Below are 18,868 nucleotides of genomic sequence, written 5' to 3' on the forward strand. Positions count from 1 at the left end.
TCGGTATGTCATGTTGATGTGGGATTGTGGGTGTAGTGTGTGGAATGTGGTGTAGTATGTATGCCCAAGCAGCAAGCTGCAAACTCAGCCTCAGGGCAGGCCAGCAAACCTGCCAAGCAAATAAAGCTCTCAACAACTCAAACCAAGCAAAGTGGAGTTTCATTTTGCAGAATCAAAGAGCCGCTGTGATCTGACTGACGAGCGCTGCAAGAAACGCTGTGGACAAGGAGTGACATTTCAAATGAAAAGAGATAGCACAAGTAGCTTTTGACCTATCAAGAGCCATGGCTGTGTAGCACTGTGTACGTTGGTGGCTGCGAGATGTCGGTGTATTTTAATTACTCATTGGCCACAGGAGTTGCTCATCCAGCTCACGTTGATTTGGCAGGCCATCCGCAGTATTCCATTCTAGCTGTCGCCTGTGAAGGAACATCTCACGCTGGCCAGCCTCTTGGAGTAGTCAATGTTTTCAAGGAGGATGTAAGTGCTTGTTACCGGTATACCTCCCATGGAGAACGTTCATTAATTTTGGCAAATATTATTCTTTTCTTTTCAATGGAATGTTGCTTTCAGCTCTACTTCCTTTTTTTAAAAAGTATGTAATACTCTGTAAAACCGGAAAGTAAAGATGCGCATACAGACGGGTGGCCAGGTACTAGGTAGCCATCGTTAAACTTTCTGCACGTTAAAATGCCAAAGTTACAAAAACGTTACACTTTTTGGTCGTTAAACTTTCCGGTTTTACAGTAACTTTAAAATAGGTTTGGATGTTTACACGTGGCCAACACATGTTTGGCCAGTGCTATTATGTACAGTGAAACTTCAGTACCATCAAGTACCCTCGATATAACATACTGTGGGTATAAATAATTGAAAAGGGTTAGGAGAACTTCAAATGCAAAGTGAACTGCCTGAAAAGCAACAAAAAGAAGAAGAAAAAAGGACGCTGTACTGCAGTTCTACGCACTGTGCATTACACAACGTACAGTTTGTATTGCATTCCGTATTCCTACGTTTCATTCAACTACTGTTAATCTCCTTCCGAATGTGAATGGTGTTAGTAGAATTGGGTGGATCTTTTGGACGGTAAATAAACCGATAAAATCTACTCAGTCTGCGGACAGAACTGTTTCGTCCTTTGTGGACTCATCAGCGCAGCACAGAGAAAATGAGGCCGAACCTGATAGCAATGAAAAATAAATTTTCCAAAGCCAGATTTAAACAAGGCCCAAACGTACCTTGCCAGAGTGCTCAAACTGACAAGTCAGTAAGCTCTGCATAGATCTATAAATAATCGGCGAGGAGACCAGCAACTGTAGTATTATGGAAATGGAAAGTCGGAACGCACTCATCGGCAGTTACAGGATAACAGTTTAGATGCGGTTCAAGCCCGTCTTGTGGTACTTGTCAGGAATTAATCATCATGGTGTGACGGGAACACTTGGAATTACGAGCATACAATCCTGAATGCATGGTGTAGTGTTGTTGAACAGTATCTACTATTTGTATACACATTTCTAATGTCCGGTATGTTTCTGCCTGCAGGGCAATGCAATTGAAGGTGCCAGCGTTCACCGCTCCTGTCCCCCGGTCTTGCTGGAATGGCATCCAGTGCAGCGCTTGCTGGCCGTGGCATGGAAGAGTGGTGAAATCACAGTCTACAACGATGAGATAGGAGATGTGATTGAGACATCGCTAGCCCACAAGTCCGGTGTTGTTGTGTTTATGCTGTGGAATGCGGCTGGCACTCGGCTCGTGTCTGGAGACGAGGTGAGCTGCCAAGGAAAGGCACATGGCTTGTGTGTGCGTGTGTGCGTGCGCGCGCGCGTGTGTGTGTGTGTGTGCGTGTGCGTGCATGCGTGTGTGACTGCAATACGTGCGTGTACACCGTGAGATATATTAGTTTTCCTGGCAGAGGTTGTAGGCATGTTTACTGGATCTGGGCACCAAGTACTCAGTTGCTGGGGCAGGTTGATGAAGCTTTGTGGGGTGTAGACCAGGAGTGTGCACAGGAATCGATTTGTCTTGCTCCATAAGTTATGTAGATGGGGCAGTTACCTGGTGCGATTCTTGATCTGTATCATTCCAATCCCCCCACACACACGCTTTTTCTCTGTGCTGTACTGACGGGTGGACGAAGAAACAGTTCTGTCTGTAGATTGAGCACCCTTATTTGTAATGATAATACTTGCCTGTCCACATTGGCATCGGGTTTACCAAACCCTAGCCTTCACTCTGGCTGCACTGTGACCACCTTCGACTATATTCTAGCAGCAGATGCAATGCCTAACGCTGGGGCGAGGGATAAGTCTCACAACCACTGGAGCAAGTGCTGAATCCCATTTGTTGAATCCATGTTACCTCATGCCAAATCCAGAGTTCGTACTTGACTGTGAGTCGCAGCACAGTTGGAAAATCCTTCCCCTACCGAGCAGGACTTTGAACCTGGTACGCTTCGGCCTTATAATTGTAGACCATCCCAATATGTCTGACTTTACCTGCGATCCCTTCCTTGATCGTGGTGTGTGTATGCGTGTGTATGTGTGTGTGTGTGTATGTGTGTGTGTGTGTGTGTGTGCCTGTGTGTGCCTGTGTGTGCCTGTGTGTGTGTGTGTGCCTGTGTGCATACATGTGCATGCATGTGCATGTGTTCCTTCTGATGCATGTGTCCTTGCAAAGAGCGGTGAATTGGCAGTATGGCACTTCCACTCGCGGTCCAAACATGCTGCAGCAAAGGTGCATAGTACTGCGCCGAAGATGCCCAATCATACCCAATCATTTGATGGTCTGGCAGCAGGTGTCATGTGTAATGTTGCAGAGACCTCGCAGTGAGTATGCTCTCCTGAGCACTTTTTATCAAGGCTCTCTGTTAACACCCTTACCAGCTGATGAAGCACCAAGGGCGAACATTTGGAGATTACTCTATTGCAATTCCAGTGAAAGACTGTGTTGGTGAAAGTGTTAAAGAAATGATTAATTGGCTGCAGTGCAGCATCCTAGTATTGAGGAAACTCTCCATTTCATTGGGACTTTGCCGAAAAGTTAAAATGCATTCCCAAGGAAAGACCGCTTGCAAGTATGGAAGAAAATCAGACAATGAACTGGCTGCTGATTTTCAGCTACACCCAAAGTATCGTTATACCTCGCTCCCCTCTCGCAGTCTATATATATAGGGTGGCATATGCAAGCCTTGCTTGATACTAAGTTGATAGTATAGTTTAACATAGGTTTTTTTTACGATGGCAGCATGTTACAAGGCGGAGGACGTACTGTGTTGAGAGAAGTGCTCCTGACTGCTCCCGTAAACCGGTTGGCAGAGTTCCGGTCTTGTGGCCATCTGAACCACGTGGGGTCAAGTTGCTTTGTCTGATAAACTTGCATCTCCTTCAAATCTACTTGCTTTCATCGGAATGGTTCGTTTTGCCCCCCCCCCCCCCCCCCCCCCCCTCTCTCTCAAACATGTGTTACTCTCTCATATTCTTGTTGATACAGAGTTGTTTTCTTTTCTTTTGTGCATGGCAGCGGTCTAGCATGTATCTGATGCATGCAGAGCAATCACTGGGCCTGATTTAAGTGTCACGCATTTGCATGATGCAGAATTTTCGGGAAATTCACCGGTGCCGATCTCAAAACCTATCTTCAATGTTGGGCCTGTACTCGGCGAAAGCCTAACCGAATAACTTGTATACATGTGTGTATGGTGGGAGAGCCGGCTCATACTGAAATGACCTACTAATGGCATAATACAATATGTACTACTAAAGTGCAAACACTGTGGTATTGGCTATGCTATGCTGTGAGAATACAGACAAGGTGAGTCTTACATACATGTAGGTTGTAATGTTGTATTATCTACCCAGCTGTTCTACAATGTGCAATGGGAAATGGCCACTTTTGTCTACCTCTTGATTAGTCTGCTCCTCATCACCAGCTGTGCTTTGCTGTCCACGTGTGTGTGTGTGTGTGTGTGTGTGTGTGTGTGTGTGTGTGTGTGTGTGTGTGTGTGTGTGTGTGTGTGTGTGTGTGTGTGTGTGTGTGTGTGTGTGTGCACACATGTTCAGGACCAAGCATGTACCTTTGTCCCTCAATCCAGACAAGAAGACATTGGCTCTGGAGCAGTTCCTGGGCCGGTCTCGGCACGCAACGTCACAAGCTCGAAGTGCACCTCTCTTCAATGAGATGCTGCTGAATCACCCTACTCCCCCACGCACACCATTGTCGTTCTATGTTGGAACTCCTACAGGTTCGTCAGGGTTGTTCATCTGCATGCATATCCAACATTCATTTCAGGTTTTGCAAGGAATGTGTTCAAGGCACGTTTTAACGTTTTGGCTCAAACCGCTGCATCCTAAATTCAACCCTGCTCAGGTAGGCGTGCACTTGAACTCGCCTTATCCGGATACCACCCATCGACCAGCATAAGTGCCATGTGCTGTAGATCGTGACTACACAAATGCATGTGTTCTGTGCTCCCAGAATCATCAAATGCCTGCACATATGCATGCACGTAATGTATATACAAATAATCTGCGAGGAGATAATAATTTTAATAGAGCTATGAATAAAATGAAGGCCGCAGACACCACACCACACAACTAAGTTACTTGTTCGACAGGTATGTGTATTTTATAACGATAATATTGAAATCCAGAATCGATTTGTATTTTCCCCACTGATGATTGGAACGAGAAAATCGATTCTGGATTTCAATACTGTATATCATGTAATTTTAGGTGTATTTAAATTTCGGTACCAGGGACCTGCCAGGTTTCAGGTGTAATGTAGAATTAGGTGACCAGCCTACCCTTCACATACAGTGCATACCCTTGTCCCTTTTAGGTGTAATCTAAATTTAGGTGCCTGAATTCTCTAATAATAATAATAATAATACCACAGCACGCGTACAAAGGCCAAAGAACAATGCATGAGAATACACTGAAATTAAGCCAAGTCCGCTTCTGTCTCCAGTCAACAAAAAACTCATCCATAAACAATGTCTGATCTCCATTTCGACTTGTCTGCAGCAAATGCTCGTGCTCCTTCTAGGTCGCTGGCATTCTTCAAATGAATTCTCTACCGAAATTAAAATTACACCGAAAATAACGTGTTATACAGTATTGTTATAAAATACACATACAAAGCTGAGTCCGCTAAATACACATACATTATACATGTACTTGAAAACACCGCCATATACATATACATATACATGTCGAACAAGTAACTTAGTTGCGTGATGTATGCGGCCTTCATTTTATTCATAGCTCATGTAATATATCAGTGTCTTTATACAAATTATTCTGGGTTTTATAGGGACAGTTGAAAACAACAGATGGGGTCTAGTCGGTGGGGGTATGGTGGAAGGTTTGCCGGATAAGGGCAATTTTGAGTTAACAAGTAGCTTCCAGTGAACCGTCTCCTCAATGGGGGCAAACATGAGTGTAGATGTGCGTTGTACAAGTTTATACCCACCGGTACAGGGCACTATGACATGACTGTCAGGCTGTTAACAAGCACGCATAGCAGGAGTTGATCACACGTAACGGGACAGGCACACATGGTGGGAATTGGTCACACAGTTGATCCCCTAAACCTGTCAACGTACAGTGGATCTGGTTCAGGCTGGCACTTGGTGTGCTGTTCTTCTTTCAGCCATCATCGTGTAAACATCACCACTGACCGGTAGCCAATGTGCATCTTGTTTGTTTATTTGTCTTGTGACTGCAGGTGGTGTTTTCTACCTGAACGCATCCAATGATGTTGTACGTGTAACTGAGCTGGACAGTGGTGTGCATGTGCTGAAAATGTGCCAGGGCCAGGGTCAATCCACCCTGGTTGTTTTGACTGAACGGCAAGAGCTTGTCTCGTTCCCGATAAAGCCTGATGGATCTGTTGGTGACCCAGCCTCGGTATGTGCCTGCTATTTCTTACCTACTGGTTTTGTAACAGTCAACTTTTGTTGGGGCTTCATTGACAAGCCCCGAGCTTTGTGCTGATTATACCTAGGCTGTGAAGGTATACTTGAAGCGGCACTCACAGTCACAGTTAGGCTGTTTCTTTAAAACTCTCCTAGCCCTTCTCTGCAGATGAGTGATGGGAACATGGCTGTGTATCACTTTTGTGTCGGTATCAGAGTCAGAATCAGGGTCCTGAACACAAGTGAAACAGTCATTTGTAGAGTACTAGTACACGCCTGTTGTGGTATGGCAAGGGGGTGGGTGAGTTTAGCCTTCTTTTCCAACTTGGATGTGCCTGTATGTTGGTAATTGCAGCATTGTGTTAACTTAACAGGCTTTGTTTGTGGTGCGTGTACTAGCTTGATGTGACTGCTGCGGGGTTTTTTGTTTTTATTTGTTTTTGTTTTGGTTCCTTGCCTGCAGGTTCGCTTGTCTTCTGTCAATTTCCCCAGAGATATTATCTGGACTGTCCCAGGGTTGCTTGCATACACTGTTTGGGAGAGATCCGTCAACATGTGGAACTTTAACACGCAGGAGACTGTTATGATCGTGCCGCAGAACGACTCTAGTTACATCAAATGCATTGCCTTCAACGGCCTACATGGTAGGATGCGATGCATTTCACTATATATGATACATGCTACTGTCCTGGCAGTTGGCATTTTGCACTCACAACAAGCACAGCACAATCCACAATAGGGCTTGAAAGTGCTACGTCACAGCATAGCAACAATTTCAAAAATTCAAAAACTGGATCCACTTGGATCCAGTTTTTATATGGATCCAAGCACATTTCAAGCCGACTTACCCACAGCATGGTGATGTAGCCAGTGAAACTGACTGATTTGGCTACTGGGGCGGGGTTACAACTGGTGGCGAAATAAAAGTCACACCTGCATGCGACATGAGTGGGTTGCTATGCACCCACATACTTAGGCAATAGCAAAGTCACACCTTGGTGGATCCAAAAATAGAAATCTGATGTCAACTTACTACTCCCTGGCCGTTTTGACGTCATCACTTTCAAGCCCTATAGAGATCTAACCGTGCACATGTACTTACAGACTTCCCATGGCTCTTTCTAGACCCATAGTCATAGTCCACACGGTGCATGACAGGTCCACACTAGTGCTGTTCACAACCCTGTAAACACATGCAATATGTGGTTGGGCGACGCGAGGATAAATAAGAACAACCCCAAGCTGGCATGGTGTACCTCTGTTACTCACCACCATGCGATACGATGGAGAACTACCTGAAAATACCACTTGATATATTGATTTTAGTTCGGCTCAATTGCTGGGTGGTTTGTAAACGGAGTCATGACAGTAGGCATGTGTACACCACGTACGTAGCATTTTGACTGTACACTGTATTATCGTGTTCTGTGTGTGTGCGGGTGTGTGTGGGTGTGTATATATGTGTGTGTGTGTGTGTGTGTGTGTGTATGTGTGTGTGTGTGTGTGTGTGTATGTGTATGTGTGTGTGTACATGCGTATGTTTGTGTATATTTGACATGACTACTCGGTTGACTAGCCAACACTCCCGGTGTCCTGGTGGCTGGAACTGACAATGGCTTTGCCTTGCAGTGGTGGTACACTGAAGCAAAGCGAAAAAGTGGCAAGGCAACGGTGGCGGATGACGAGGAGGAAGTGGATCCAGCTACACAATGGGAAGCGCTTGATCCAATTTCTATTGAAGGCAACCCTACTCAGATTCAGGTATTATCAGGGCACACGATTGAAATCAGGTTTTGCTGTCCTTGCTTGCTGTGCGCTGGTCTTCTCTCCTTGTAACGAAAATAAACCTTGTTAGCAAATGGAAATCTGTAACGAAATGTGGCCTATACAATTGTTCACAGGTCTGGTTACAACATGATTCATTAGCACATAAAAACCAAGAGTACATAAACCTTTTTTTTGGTCAGCAGAAGCTTTGATCAGGTGCTGGTCGGATTCACTAGGCTGCCTGCCTAATGCATGGCCACGGGTGCCAATCATGGACTTGAGCATAGAGAGAGTTGTAGCAGCTCCATCGCATACCAAATCACTGTACTCAAAGCTGTGCATGTGCAGTAGACGAATGGAATCGTGGAGGCAAACCACGATGACCCGCCTTGCTGTCCAGCGTCTTCCTTGCAGTATAATACGGCCCCAGAACATCAAAAGAACTGGACAAATCCCGCCACAGAAATAATTGCAAAACATAGCTTCATCTGAGAGAAGAGAGTTTCAGCCGCACTGCCCGACACTCTCATTGGGACAATGTAGTACCCCTCATGACGTTGGAGGAAGTCTTCACACAGGGCCGTGCCGAATCTTACCAACTGGAGCAAGTCCCAATTCTGCCAGGAGAGGAATTTCTTCTGGTTGGGACTGGTGGGAACGAATTCAGGGTCAGCGGCAATCAGCGCATTCAACCAATTCTCGAAGAACATGTACCTAGACTTTAAAGCGACCATTGGCGCGGAATCTGGTGTCGATATATTGAGATGGCCGAGCGAGCCGCATTCAAACAGCTGGTTACAAGCCTTCAAGAAATTGATGGTTGCTCGCACAGTTCGACCATCAGGAGGATTGATGAGGCAGTACGCTTCGAGCTCTGTGATGACCTTCTCCTGCTGCATAATCTTGGCTGGTAGAACATTGAGCTTTGTCCAAGAATCTCGTGACACAAAGTTCTTGCGAAGACCTGGCACATCATGGGGAACTCTGTTCCATCGGCGCTCGCACTCACGACCATACAAATCAACGATTGTACTCCATCCAAATGGGACACCAGTCTCAGAAATGAAGGCCTTTCCTCCTCCTGGAAACGATGCGAACAGTGCATTATTAAACATACGCAAAGTGACTCTAAAGACATGTACAAACAAACCTTCTTCGACAGTGATGAAGACAGTTGTGGATATTGGCCGAGAAGCATTACCACATCTTTCGGTCACACTCTGAGGACGCGGAGGGATTGACTCTGTTGCACTGCAGTCGCAATTTTCCGTGCACCCTGTCATACAGGTTACATTGAAGGACACCGGTGATGTATCTATGTAATTCAGTTCGTTCAAAATTGTTTGATCATTTAGCTGCTTGATGCACTCACTGAAAGTGCAAGGCAAGGAGAAACAGAATAGAACGTACCACTGGTATCATGACTTGTAGGAGAGACTTTTTCAATAGAACACAGCAAAATACACGGACACAGATACCAGCAATTTTAGGGTAACAAAAGGACATAAACGAAAACGAGGAATTCAGTACCAGAAGTCAAGCAGCAACTAATTACTTCTGACATGCTTGTTGGTGTGGCAACGTATGGTAAGAGGGGTATCACGGGAAAGTAGGCTTTGATCAGGTGCTGGTTGGGTTCACTTGGCTGCCTGCCAAATGCGCCGCAGGTTCCAATCATGGACTTGAGCATAGAGAGATTTGTAGCAGCTTCATCGCATATCAAGCCACTGGACTCCAAGCCGTGCATGTGCAGTAGACGGATGGCATCGTGGAGGCAAACCATGATGACCTTGCTGTCCAATGTCTTCGCTGCAATATAATACGGCCCCAGAACATCAAAAGAACTGGACCAATCCCGCCACAGAATGGCAAGACAGAGGTTGTGCGAGCCGTGTTACTGGAATCGTTTCTTCGTTGGACCGGCCTGCCACTCTAGTCTGCAGGGTTGTTAGGTTACGGTCTAGTTGACTGCATTCCTTCATAATTGAGGGTTCCAGGGCAAAACTTCATTTGTGAAGAATGAGAGAGTGACTCCAGTATTGGGAGTAGATCTTTTGGGTCTCCAGTGTGAACTTCTTTGGCTACTTGCTTATACAGGCATTCCACTACATAGGTGTTGCTGCCATCAAGGGCGATACGCAGTCTTACGACTGGTATCGGGATGCCAGCTGCTGAAGTACAGAAACAGCGCTCGGAGAACACCAGTGCCGATGGTATCCCCTCACAGGTGAACCTCACACAAGAGAGCTGCCAGGATGGAAACCTCGCAACTAGTTTCTCGACTGAAATATACGATAGGGTGACAAGAGAAGTCTTGGGATCTTTGCAGGGCACTCTTCGAATGGAGCACCATGTCCAGCAGCTTTCGTCCCACAAAATAGGTTCCGCCTGGACACTTCACATGGCGTTGTCGACGGCATTGATGGCTGCATTGCTCCGGCGCCACTTCAATTCTTCGACATCGTTGAAGAGGAAACTATTTACTACTGTAAACCCGGAAGCCTTTGCGATTCGGAATCCTTCGCGCTTTTCGCGATAGTGTGAAGTCGCAAAAGTCCATGTAAGCCGGCGCGAAACGTAGAACTGTCGTAAAGAAACTGAGGAAACTGATTCCAATCGCAAATATCTCCAGGTGCAAATCTGTATGTGCTTGCAAATCGCGAACTAAAACCGACGCAAAACAGTTCAGGATTTGCAGTATTGACTAAGGGGCTATCCGGCATTATCGATAATTTTCACGAAACGAAAAAGTTTAGTTAGGACCCTCCCCCACCCACCCACCCCCCTGAACGAAATATAGATTGACTTGATAGCAAGAATGCGGGGATGTCTCTCATATCAATATTTTTCAAAACGAAACTCCCCTTGACCCACCCACCCATATACGAAACTTTTTCTCTTCGTGTAAAAGATCGATAATTATGGACGGCCGCTAAGTCATTTACTAACGATTAACGAAGAGTGCAACTGAACCTCAGCAGAGGAAAAGGGAAGAAAGAGATACTGTGGATACTGTAATTTTAGGTGTATTTAAATTTCGGTACCAGGGACCTGCCAGGTTTCAGGTGTTATGTTGAATTAGGTGACCAGCATTCCCTTCACATACTGTGCATACTCTAGTGTCGCTTAGGTGTACAGTCAACTTTGCGTATAACGACACTCGGTGGGGCATCAGAAAAGTGTCCTTATTCGCGAAGTGTCCTTATACCCGAAGTCTCATTATATGTATTACAGTTAGATGGGACTTTGCTCTGGGCATGGAAATTCTGTCGTTATTCGCGAATTGTCGTTATATCCGCAGTCGTTATTAGCGAAGTTGACTGTAATCTAAATTTAGGTGACTGGTTTCTGTACCGAAATTGCCGAAATTGCCGAAAGTTACACCGAAAATACCATGTTATACAGTAACAGAGCTTCCCAGTCAGAGGCGTTAAACGATCCAAAATGAAGAAGAAGAAGAAGAAGAAGAGCGCTTTTGCACACTAAAACTAAACTAAAACTCGTTAGGATGACCTTCGGGTCAAGTCCCTGGTGACCCACGCCTTCATTTTGAAGTGCCATTGTCCATACAGGAACACAAGATCAAACCCCAGGCTATCAAGCAGAAAGAGACACAACATTTTACATGTATATTGTGTTTGTAGAAATATTATGATCTTTTGCATCCAAGGAACAGCCATGTTGGAGATTTCCAATTACCAGTATCTAATAACGAATTGAAGTGTCGGCAATTTATATTATAGTGAGGGTACTCCGAAGCAGTGCGGATCAGTGCTTCTTGAATCTTTAGTTGCAAGTTCTGTACAAGATAAGTCTCGCTATAAGATAACAGATCTAATGGCCCGGAGATTATCTACTAACGATGGGGGACCTATCCTAACGTATCTTATGTACATGATGATGTTATGGTGGAGGGTAGGCAGCTGTTGTTTACACAACATGTGTACCAGTCTTGATACTGGGGCCAACTACTGTAAATATACAAAATGTGGGCGCTGCAAAATTTCGGCACTTCACGATTTTTGACATTTCGGCGGCGATTTATTTTCGGCGTGGGGTAGAGGGCATGGTATAGTGCGACAGATGCTGTGAAAAATTTCATCGGCGTTTTAATTTAGGCGTTTTGGGTCGGTGCCGAATATAGCCGAAATTAAATAGCTGCCGAAAAATTGTATATTTACGGTAGTCTCTGGTGCTAATGACAGTAATAGCTACTGCCATGGCACAGACTCGTGGTGTTCTTTGCAAGCAAGTCTTTTCTTAACGCACTCAAGTATATGAACAGGCGGCGAGGTGACAACAGTTTTAAGATGGCAATAAACAGAATCAGCTGAAGCGACATGTTACGAAGGTTTTATTGAGATGTAAAGTGGTGATGGACAAAGAAGTAACTGTGATGGAAATGTAATGTGCACATTACATTTCCATCACAGTTACTTCTTTGTCCAACACCACTTTACATCTCAATAAAACCTCCGTAACATGTCGCTTCAGCTGATTCTGTTTACTGCCACTCAAGTATACTTCAGAATTTAACCACTGAGCCTTGCCAAGAGAGTTGTGTCGGATGTAATTTGAGGCAAAGTGGATGGTGTGACCCAACAGATGTATGCGCCCGCACAAAGACCTATACAAGAATGACATGCATGTTTGTGTATGTGTGTATGGTATGTGCTGTGTGTATGGTATGTGCTAGTGTGTTGGTCCTAGTGGTGTGTTGGCCTACGTATACGACACCAGGGTGGTTCTACTGCGGCCAGGCGTCATGAGTGCTTGTTTCAACAATCGGGTAAGCACTACTGAAGTATAATTATACAGTTGCTTTCTCTTGCTGTATTGATAGGGCTGGGGTATTGCATGCGACAACATGATTGCGTTCGACTTGGCAGTGTAATACAGTATGGACGTAGTTGTCCCTGTCCTCTGCCAGGGATCAAGTCTAAAATACATGACTGTACTATTCCTATTCTCCAGGCAGCGGGTACGTTAAATCAATGTTATACTGTGCTGCTAGTAAGTACTCAGATGATGAGCTTAAATCAATGTTAAACTGTGCTGCTAGTAAGTACTCAGATGATGAGCCAAGTCTGACTGTTCAAAACCTGGTGTAGTTGGTGGACTCTAACGCACAACTTGTGCCCCACCGTTTTCCTTGTTTCAATTAGTTAATGTGCTGCTAGTGTTAGCTATTCCATGCTAAGTGTGCAAGGCAGAATGGAGGGTTTGCTTGCGGCATAGGCCTGGCCATGCAGAAGAGAGTTTCTTGCCTTGTCTTTGATAGTGTATGGCTCTTGTTTGTGCGTCCATCAACGTGTTGGTTTGTGAATGTGGGAATGTGGGTGGGTGTGCGTGTGTGCGTGTGTGTGTGTGTGTGTGTGTGTGTGTGTGCGTGCGTGCGCGTATGTGTCTGCATATTACCGGGTGCTAGGTGTGTGCAGTTCAAGTTGGCCCAAGCCGTGTAATCGTCGAGAATGTGCAGGCAAAGGAAGTCCGTGAGCTTCGCACCGACTTGCATGTGAATGGCCTACATGCTTCGGATGTAAGTCTGAACTGTTGTCATGGAGCAGAGAAACCGTGCTGTATATGTAAATTTGTCTGGACGACAACTCTACTGTACTTCCATTTTTGTCAATTACAGAGGTGACTGCTGTTGCATGGGTTTTGTTAAGAACTGCCACTCTGGGATATATGATTATATCGTGTCTATCAGCTGTTCATTTGCCGTGTCTAATTTACAGCCTATCGCCAAATGATCTTCCCTGTCCGATGCAGCTCAACATCTCATTGTTCCTGTTGCACCAGAGACCTTGTTTGGGTTGTAGCCTGGCGCCTGTGTGTTCTCTGATCTTGCATATTTGTTTTCTGTTTTCAGGAGAATGTTCTCATCTGGAACTACGGTGAAGTTGCTGTGTATGGTGCCACTTTGGATGGATCGTACCGAGTAGCTGGTAGGTCTCCGAACTATTATTTTCATGCTCACAAACTCTGTGAAATCAAGTACGGACTATGCGAAGTGACGCACATTTACCGAGACGGGCCAAGAAAGCACATGGGCATGCCACGAGTGGTTCCTGTGAACATGATATACCGACAAGCCTTTTCCTTGCCACAAAGATGTAGTGTGACCTAAGAAACACTTGTATGTGGAATTAGGGATGAAAATTGCAACACCCCACCCCCAGGAATCTGCTTGGTGAGAATGGGAGCTTTTTTTTGCCCGGTGTGAATGGATTGTCCCGAGTAGAAGTAGTGGCTGATGAGCACCTGAATGAATGAAGTGTACTGGCTGTGTGTGTGCGTGTGTGTGTGTGTGTGTGTGTGTGTTTGTGTGTGTGTAGGCTCTTTCCAAAGTCAGGGAACCATGTTTGCGCTCTTCAAGCAAAGCGTCATTATTGCCCGACGCCAAGACATCCTCATCACCTCCTTCACAGTAAGTTATTCTGGACAGGCAGAAAATGTCGTCGGTCAATAATTTCGTCCAACTCCAAAGAAAGGGAGTTCGTCCGGTTGTAAATTTCGTCCATGGATCACAAGTCATTAAGAGTGTATTGAATAGCTGGACAAATTGACATTAGCCTGGCATTTGATTTAGTCCAAAAGCTCAATGGACGAAAAAGATGAAATTAAATTCCAGACGAATATTTCTGCTTATACAGTACTCTTTACTAGCAGAATAATTATACTGATCTTGTCGTAGGCATTTTCCCGACGCCCTGACTGATCTTGTCGTAGGCACTTTCCCGACGCCCTGACTGATCTTGTCGTAGGCACTTTCCCGACGCCCTGACTGATCTTGTCGTAGGCACTTTCCCGACGCCCTGACTGATCTTGTCGTAGGCACTTTCCCGACGCCCTGACTGATCTTGTCGTAGGCACTTTCCCGACGCCCTGACTGATCTTGTCGTAGGCACTTTCCCGACGCCCTGACTGATCTTGTCGTAGGCACTTTCCCGACGCCCTGACTGATCTTGTCGTAGGCACTTTCCCGACGCCCTGACTGATCTTGTCGTAGGCACTTTCCTGACGCCCTGACTGATCTTGTCGTAGGCACTTTCCCGACGCCCTGACTGATCTTGTCGTAGGCACTTTCCCGACGCCCTGACTGATCTTGTCGTAGGCACTTTCCCGACGCCCTGACTGATCTTGTCGTAGGCACTTTCCCGACGCCCTGACTGATCTTGTCGTAGGCACTTTCCCGACGCCCTGACTGATCTTGTCGTAGGCACTTTCCCGACGCCCTGACTGATCTTGTCGTAGGCACTTGCCCGACGCCCTGACTAGGCACTCACTTCGTAGAATGTACAGTTGGGCCAGGGCCCACAGAGACCCTGATCCCTTCATAGCGAGCTGTGCTCAGTATCAGCATCAGTCTGCGCACATTCCCTGTACACGTCAAGTGCACTCACTGGTGCATTGTACATGGGACCCGCATGGCAGGATGTCCGATTTCCTCGACCGCAGCTGGCTAGCTCACAGTGTATACTGTAATCACTGATGCATACAGTGCAGACGACTTTCTAGAACTGCACACAATTGAATCTTTGCTTAATGACCACCCGAGTGTGCATAGAAAGTTTTAAAACCCCAGCTTTTATACACCACAACTTACGGGTCTGTTCACTGTAAGAAAAACATTTATGTCAACTTTCCAAACCAGGGTGCAACGCAGACACTTGAGATCACTCGTCACTCAGCTATTGCACCGACCGTGTACTTGATTATGCTCAGGGTACGGAGAAGCAGAGCTTGCGCTTGCAGGAAAGCGATGGAGATTGTGAGTTGATGTCCATCAACGAACCGTATCTTGTTGTGGGAACGGGAAACGCTATGATCCGAGTGTACGACTTGTCACGAAGGTAGGGACATGGATGCAAGCTATGCAATGGATTGCAGATTCTGTGTTTTATGTGGATGAGATTTCTTTCGTGTACGAGTTTACCTATTGTACGTATATACCTTTACTGCATGTCACGTGAGGGTTGTCTGTACTACAGCCAATCAGCGTTCTCCATGAGCGTGCAGGTATTTTCGTGTATTGCCCGCTTAGGTGGGCAATAATCCAGGCAATAACTTTCAGTGTATTGCCCGCTGAATCCGATCACACTGCGCATGCCCATTTGCCAGTTGAGTCCTTCACTTCTCCAGAGCAGGTTCTCCTCTTGGTGTGATCGATGGTAGATGGACAAAATCGCCAATAAGACATCGATCGCCAAAAAAGCAACAGGCTCGAAAAAATGGAGGACTTCTTGAGCGGGCTGTCTGCATCCAGGCAGAATAGCTTATACAAGTACGTGAGTGAAGCCACTGTCCGCCGCAGAGATAGACTGGGGAGCCAGGAGCCCAATCCGATGATGTGGATGGCTCGTCTCTGGATCTGGTCTAGCTTGGCCAAGTGTGAGGGTGGCGCACCAAGCCAGACCAGGGGACAGTACTGCAGCATAGGGCAGATAAACCCATTGTAGGCTCGGAGCCGGCCAGGGGACTCTAGGATAGCAGAGGCCTTCCGCAGGAAGCCTAGGCGTTGCTGTGCTCTGGAGCGGATCGTACGGATACATACTTGCCAACCCTACCGGAATTTCTGGGAAAATCCAGGAAAACTCGCTTTCGTTCCGGTACACCGGAAAAGTTATAACATCTACCGGATTTTCGAAAATGTCAGTCAACACCTTGTTTTGTTGATTTTCAGTGTTTTGGACGCTCGCTCGCAGTGCTGTGCCCAAAACGAAGGTCAAGCGAGCGAGAATTTTTGAGTTAGCGCATGAAAAAGTACTTTTTTGTCGTACATGCTGTGCTATTTGCGAATGTTTTTGTGGTCGTGGTGACGTCACTATGATGTCATAATTATACAATATTTTGCACAACTATGATGTAAAAATTGCAGATCAAGGAAAAATGGGCAAAATCAAGGAAAAACGTCATCAGTGTCAAGGAAACTGTTTGCCAGGGGTTGGCAAGTATGCGGATATGCTGCGCATATGTCAGCTGGGAATCAAAGGTGACACCCAGGAGCTTCAGGTGGCCTGCTTCACTGACTGGCGTAGCGTCGAAAGTGGTTCCCGGGAGTTACCAAGGCTGGCGATGATGCGTGATTGTCATGGCTTGGGTCTTGGAGGGCTCAAACTTTCCACTCCGCACCCCAGTGAGACTGTGCATCCACACCCTGTTGCATGATTGCTGAGCTGTCAGGTATGGGCACTCTTGACGTGATGTAGTTGAACACCGTAGTGTCGTCGGCATATGCTGCGAGGTCCATTCCAGAAGGGAGATGGTCCTCGGTGTCATTTGTGTACAATATGAACAGCGTTGGCCCCAGGATGCTGCCCTGGGGGACGCCAGCTCTCACCGAGTAGGGTTGAGATAGCTCCCCACCAACAGCTGCTGTGATTTTCCGGTTGATCAGGTAGTCGCGGAGCCAGCCAAGCAGGTGACCAGTTATGCCATAGAACTCTGCCTTGTGGAGCACTCCGGTGTGCGAGACACGGTCAAACGCACCAGCCACATCTAGTCTACTGCGATCACCCTTACTGCACCACCGCTTGCGGCCACCCTGCCCCACTGCGAATTCAATAGGGTGAGGATATCCCGGGTGTCAAGTCTGCTGTGGAACCGATTGGCTCTGGGAGAGGAATTTCCTGAGGGCACGATTGACGATAGCCTCCATCACTTTGTACAAGATGGGGAGGAGTGAGATGGGTCTGTAGTTGCTCGAATCAGATTTCGATTTCTTCTTGTGGACGTGTGCAACCATGGCAGTCTTCCATAGGGTAGGCTGGCGTCCTGCCCGAAAGGACTTGGAGAACAGTTTCGACACAGGGACTGAAAGTTCCTTGCTGCACTCCTGCAAGGCTTGGCCAGGCAGGCCGTCTGGTCCTGTGGCTTTTGCAGGGGAGACCTTCCTGAGCTCGCACTCGACCACACAAGGTCGGAAGTGCCTGGCCTGCGCGGGTACGGGTACGGTTTCTAGACGATTTCATGCACGTACGCTGGCTCTGCTTTGCAGCTCGGGGGAACACTTGCCTTGGCAATGGCGGCTTCGTTGAGGGAGACAATTTCCTCAGTCGGGCCTGACACCTGTGGGACAGCTCATCAATTCTGTTGTTGAGGCGAGCCTCGCAATCGGCCGACTCGGATGCTAGGTTTGCCAGGGTCTTGATAACTTCAAGCACCGACGATTCAATGCCCAGAAGCGAGCCCAAAAGTTTCGTCTCTGCCTCTGAGTGCCCCTTGAGGGCGGCCAGTTGTGGGTCAGCCCTGCTACTCGATACTTACTACTAGTCCTCTTGGCCACGCCGAAGGGCTGCCAGAAAACCTTGGAAACTAAAAACTGCGGAGCTCAAAAATGTGCTTCCACTTCTTAGGCTGCGTTTTCGTGTGTGTGTGTGTGCGTGCGTGTGCGTGCGTGCGCATGCATGTGTCACTGTATTTGTATGTCTGTATCATTCAGATTGTACTTTGACTTAATTGTCCATGTGTCTTCCTATTTTGTCAATCTGTTATGCTGACATAGAGAGGCGAGATGTATTCGCAGCGCTAATGTTGGCCGTCAGATCTCTCACACTACAACTAATTTCTACAGCCTGCAGTGTAATTCTGACTGCACTTTTGTCAGTTTCCAGTTTAAACGACCGGTAAGCTTTCACTTCTCTATGCATTATTCTTTTTTTAGACATTGAATTGTGTTTCCATGAGGAAACATACTGTACCTTATTGTGTATTGAAAAATGTTTTTTGCGTTCTTATTGCTTTGAGGGGGTTGTTGGATTATTGAATATTTATTGCTTGTGTGTGGTGACTGCACATGTATACTCGTATAGCGCCTACAGTGCAGTGTGTACTGTGCATCTGCTGCGTAGGAATCCGATGTGCCTGATCCGCGACTCTTTATCTGGGATTTTGAGACCGACGACATCCACGTGATGGACTTTGAGTCGATGGCAACTGGACTGCATGACTGCCCCGAGCTTAGTCCACCTCTCACCACTGCCAGCGATGAGATCCAGCAGCTGGCCAAGGATCGCTGTCCAATTTCTCATTTCTGGGATAAGAAAGATACCAGACTGTTAGTGTGTGAGTGTGCGCGTGTTTGCGGTACGCCTTCCTTGACCGCCGCCGGTGAACTTAGCCCACGACGTGCTAGTGCGCCCGAGAGCAAGGTGAGCTAGTGAAGTATCAGTCTCATGTTTA

At 46.7% G+C, this 18,868-nt stretch overlaps 1 protein-coding gene across 1 annotated transcript in view; it reads left to right on the top strand.

Moving 5' to 3' along the window:
- LOC135806323 (intraflagellar transport protein 140 homolog) overlaps nt 1-18,868 on the top strand; it is a 35,524-nt gene continuing 16,656 nt past the window's right edge. Inside the window, exons 1-14 of the mRNA XM_065320493.1 lie at nt 1-480; nt 1,546-1,770; nt 2,680-2,828; nt 4,062-4,243; nt 5,728-5,909; nt 6,381-6,561; nt 7,494-7,678; nt 12,381-12,473; nt 13,113-13,223; nt 13,557-13,632; nt 14,023-14,114; nt 15,413-15,540; nt 18,192-18,312; nt 18,538-18,837. Of these exons, the coding sequence (XP_065176565.1) occupies nt 322-480; nt 1,546-1,770; nt 2,680-2,828; nt 4,062-4,243; nt 5,728-5,909; nt 6,381-6,561; nt 7,494-7,678; nt 12,381-12,473; nt 13,113-13,223; nt 13,557-13,632; nt 14,023-14,114; nt 15,413-15,540; nt 18,192-18,312; nt 18,538-18,837 (2,184 nt within the window). The 5' untranslated portion in view covers nt 1-321. The remainder of the gene's footprint in view (nt 481-1,545; nt 1,771-2,679; nt 2,829-4,061; nt 4,244-5,727; nt 5,910-6,380; nt 6,562-7,493; nt 7,679-12,380; nt 12,474-13,112; nt 13,224-13,556; nt 13,633-14,022; nt 14,115-15,412; nt 15,541-18,191; nt 18,313-18,537; nt 18,838-18,868) is intronic.

The sequence above is a fragment of the Sycon ciliatum genome, chromosome 1, assembly GCF_964019385.1.
Source record: "Sycon ciliatum chromosome 1, ocSycCili1.1, whole genome shotgun sequence".
NCBI classification, from domain to species: Eukaryota; Metazoa; Porifera; class Calcarea; order Leucosolenida; family Sycettidae; genus Sycon; species Sycon ciliatum.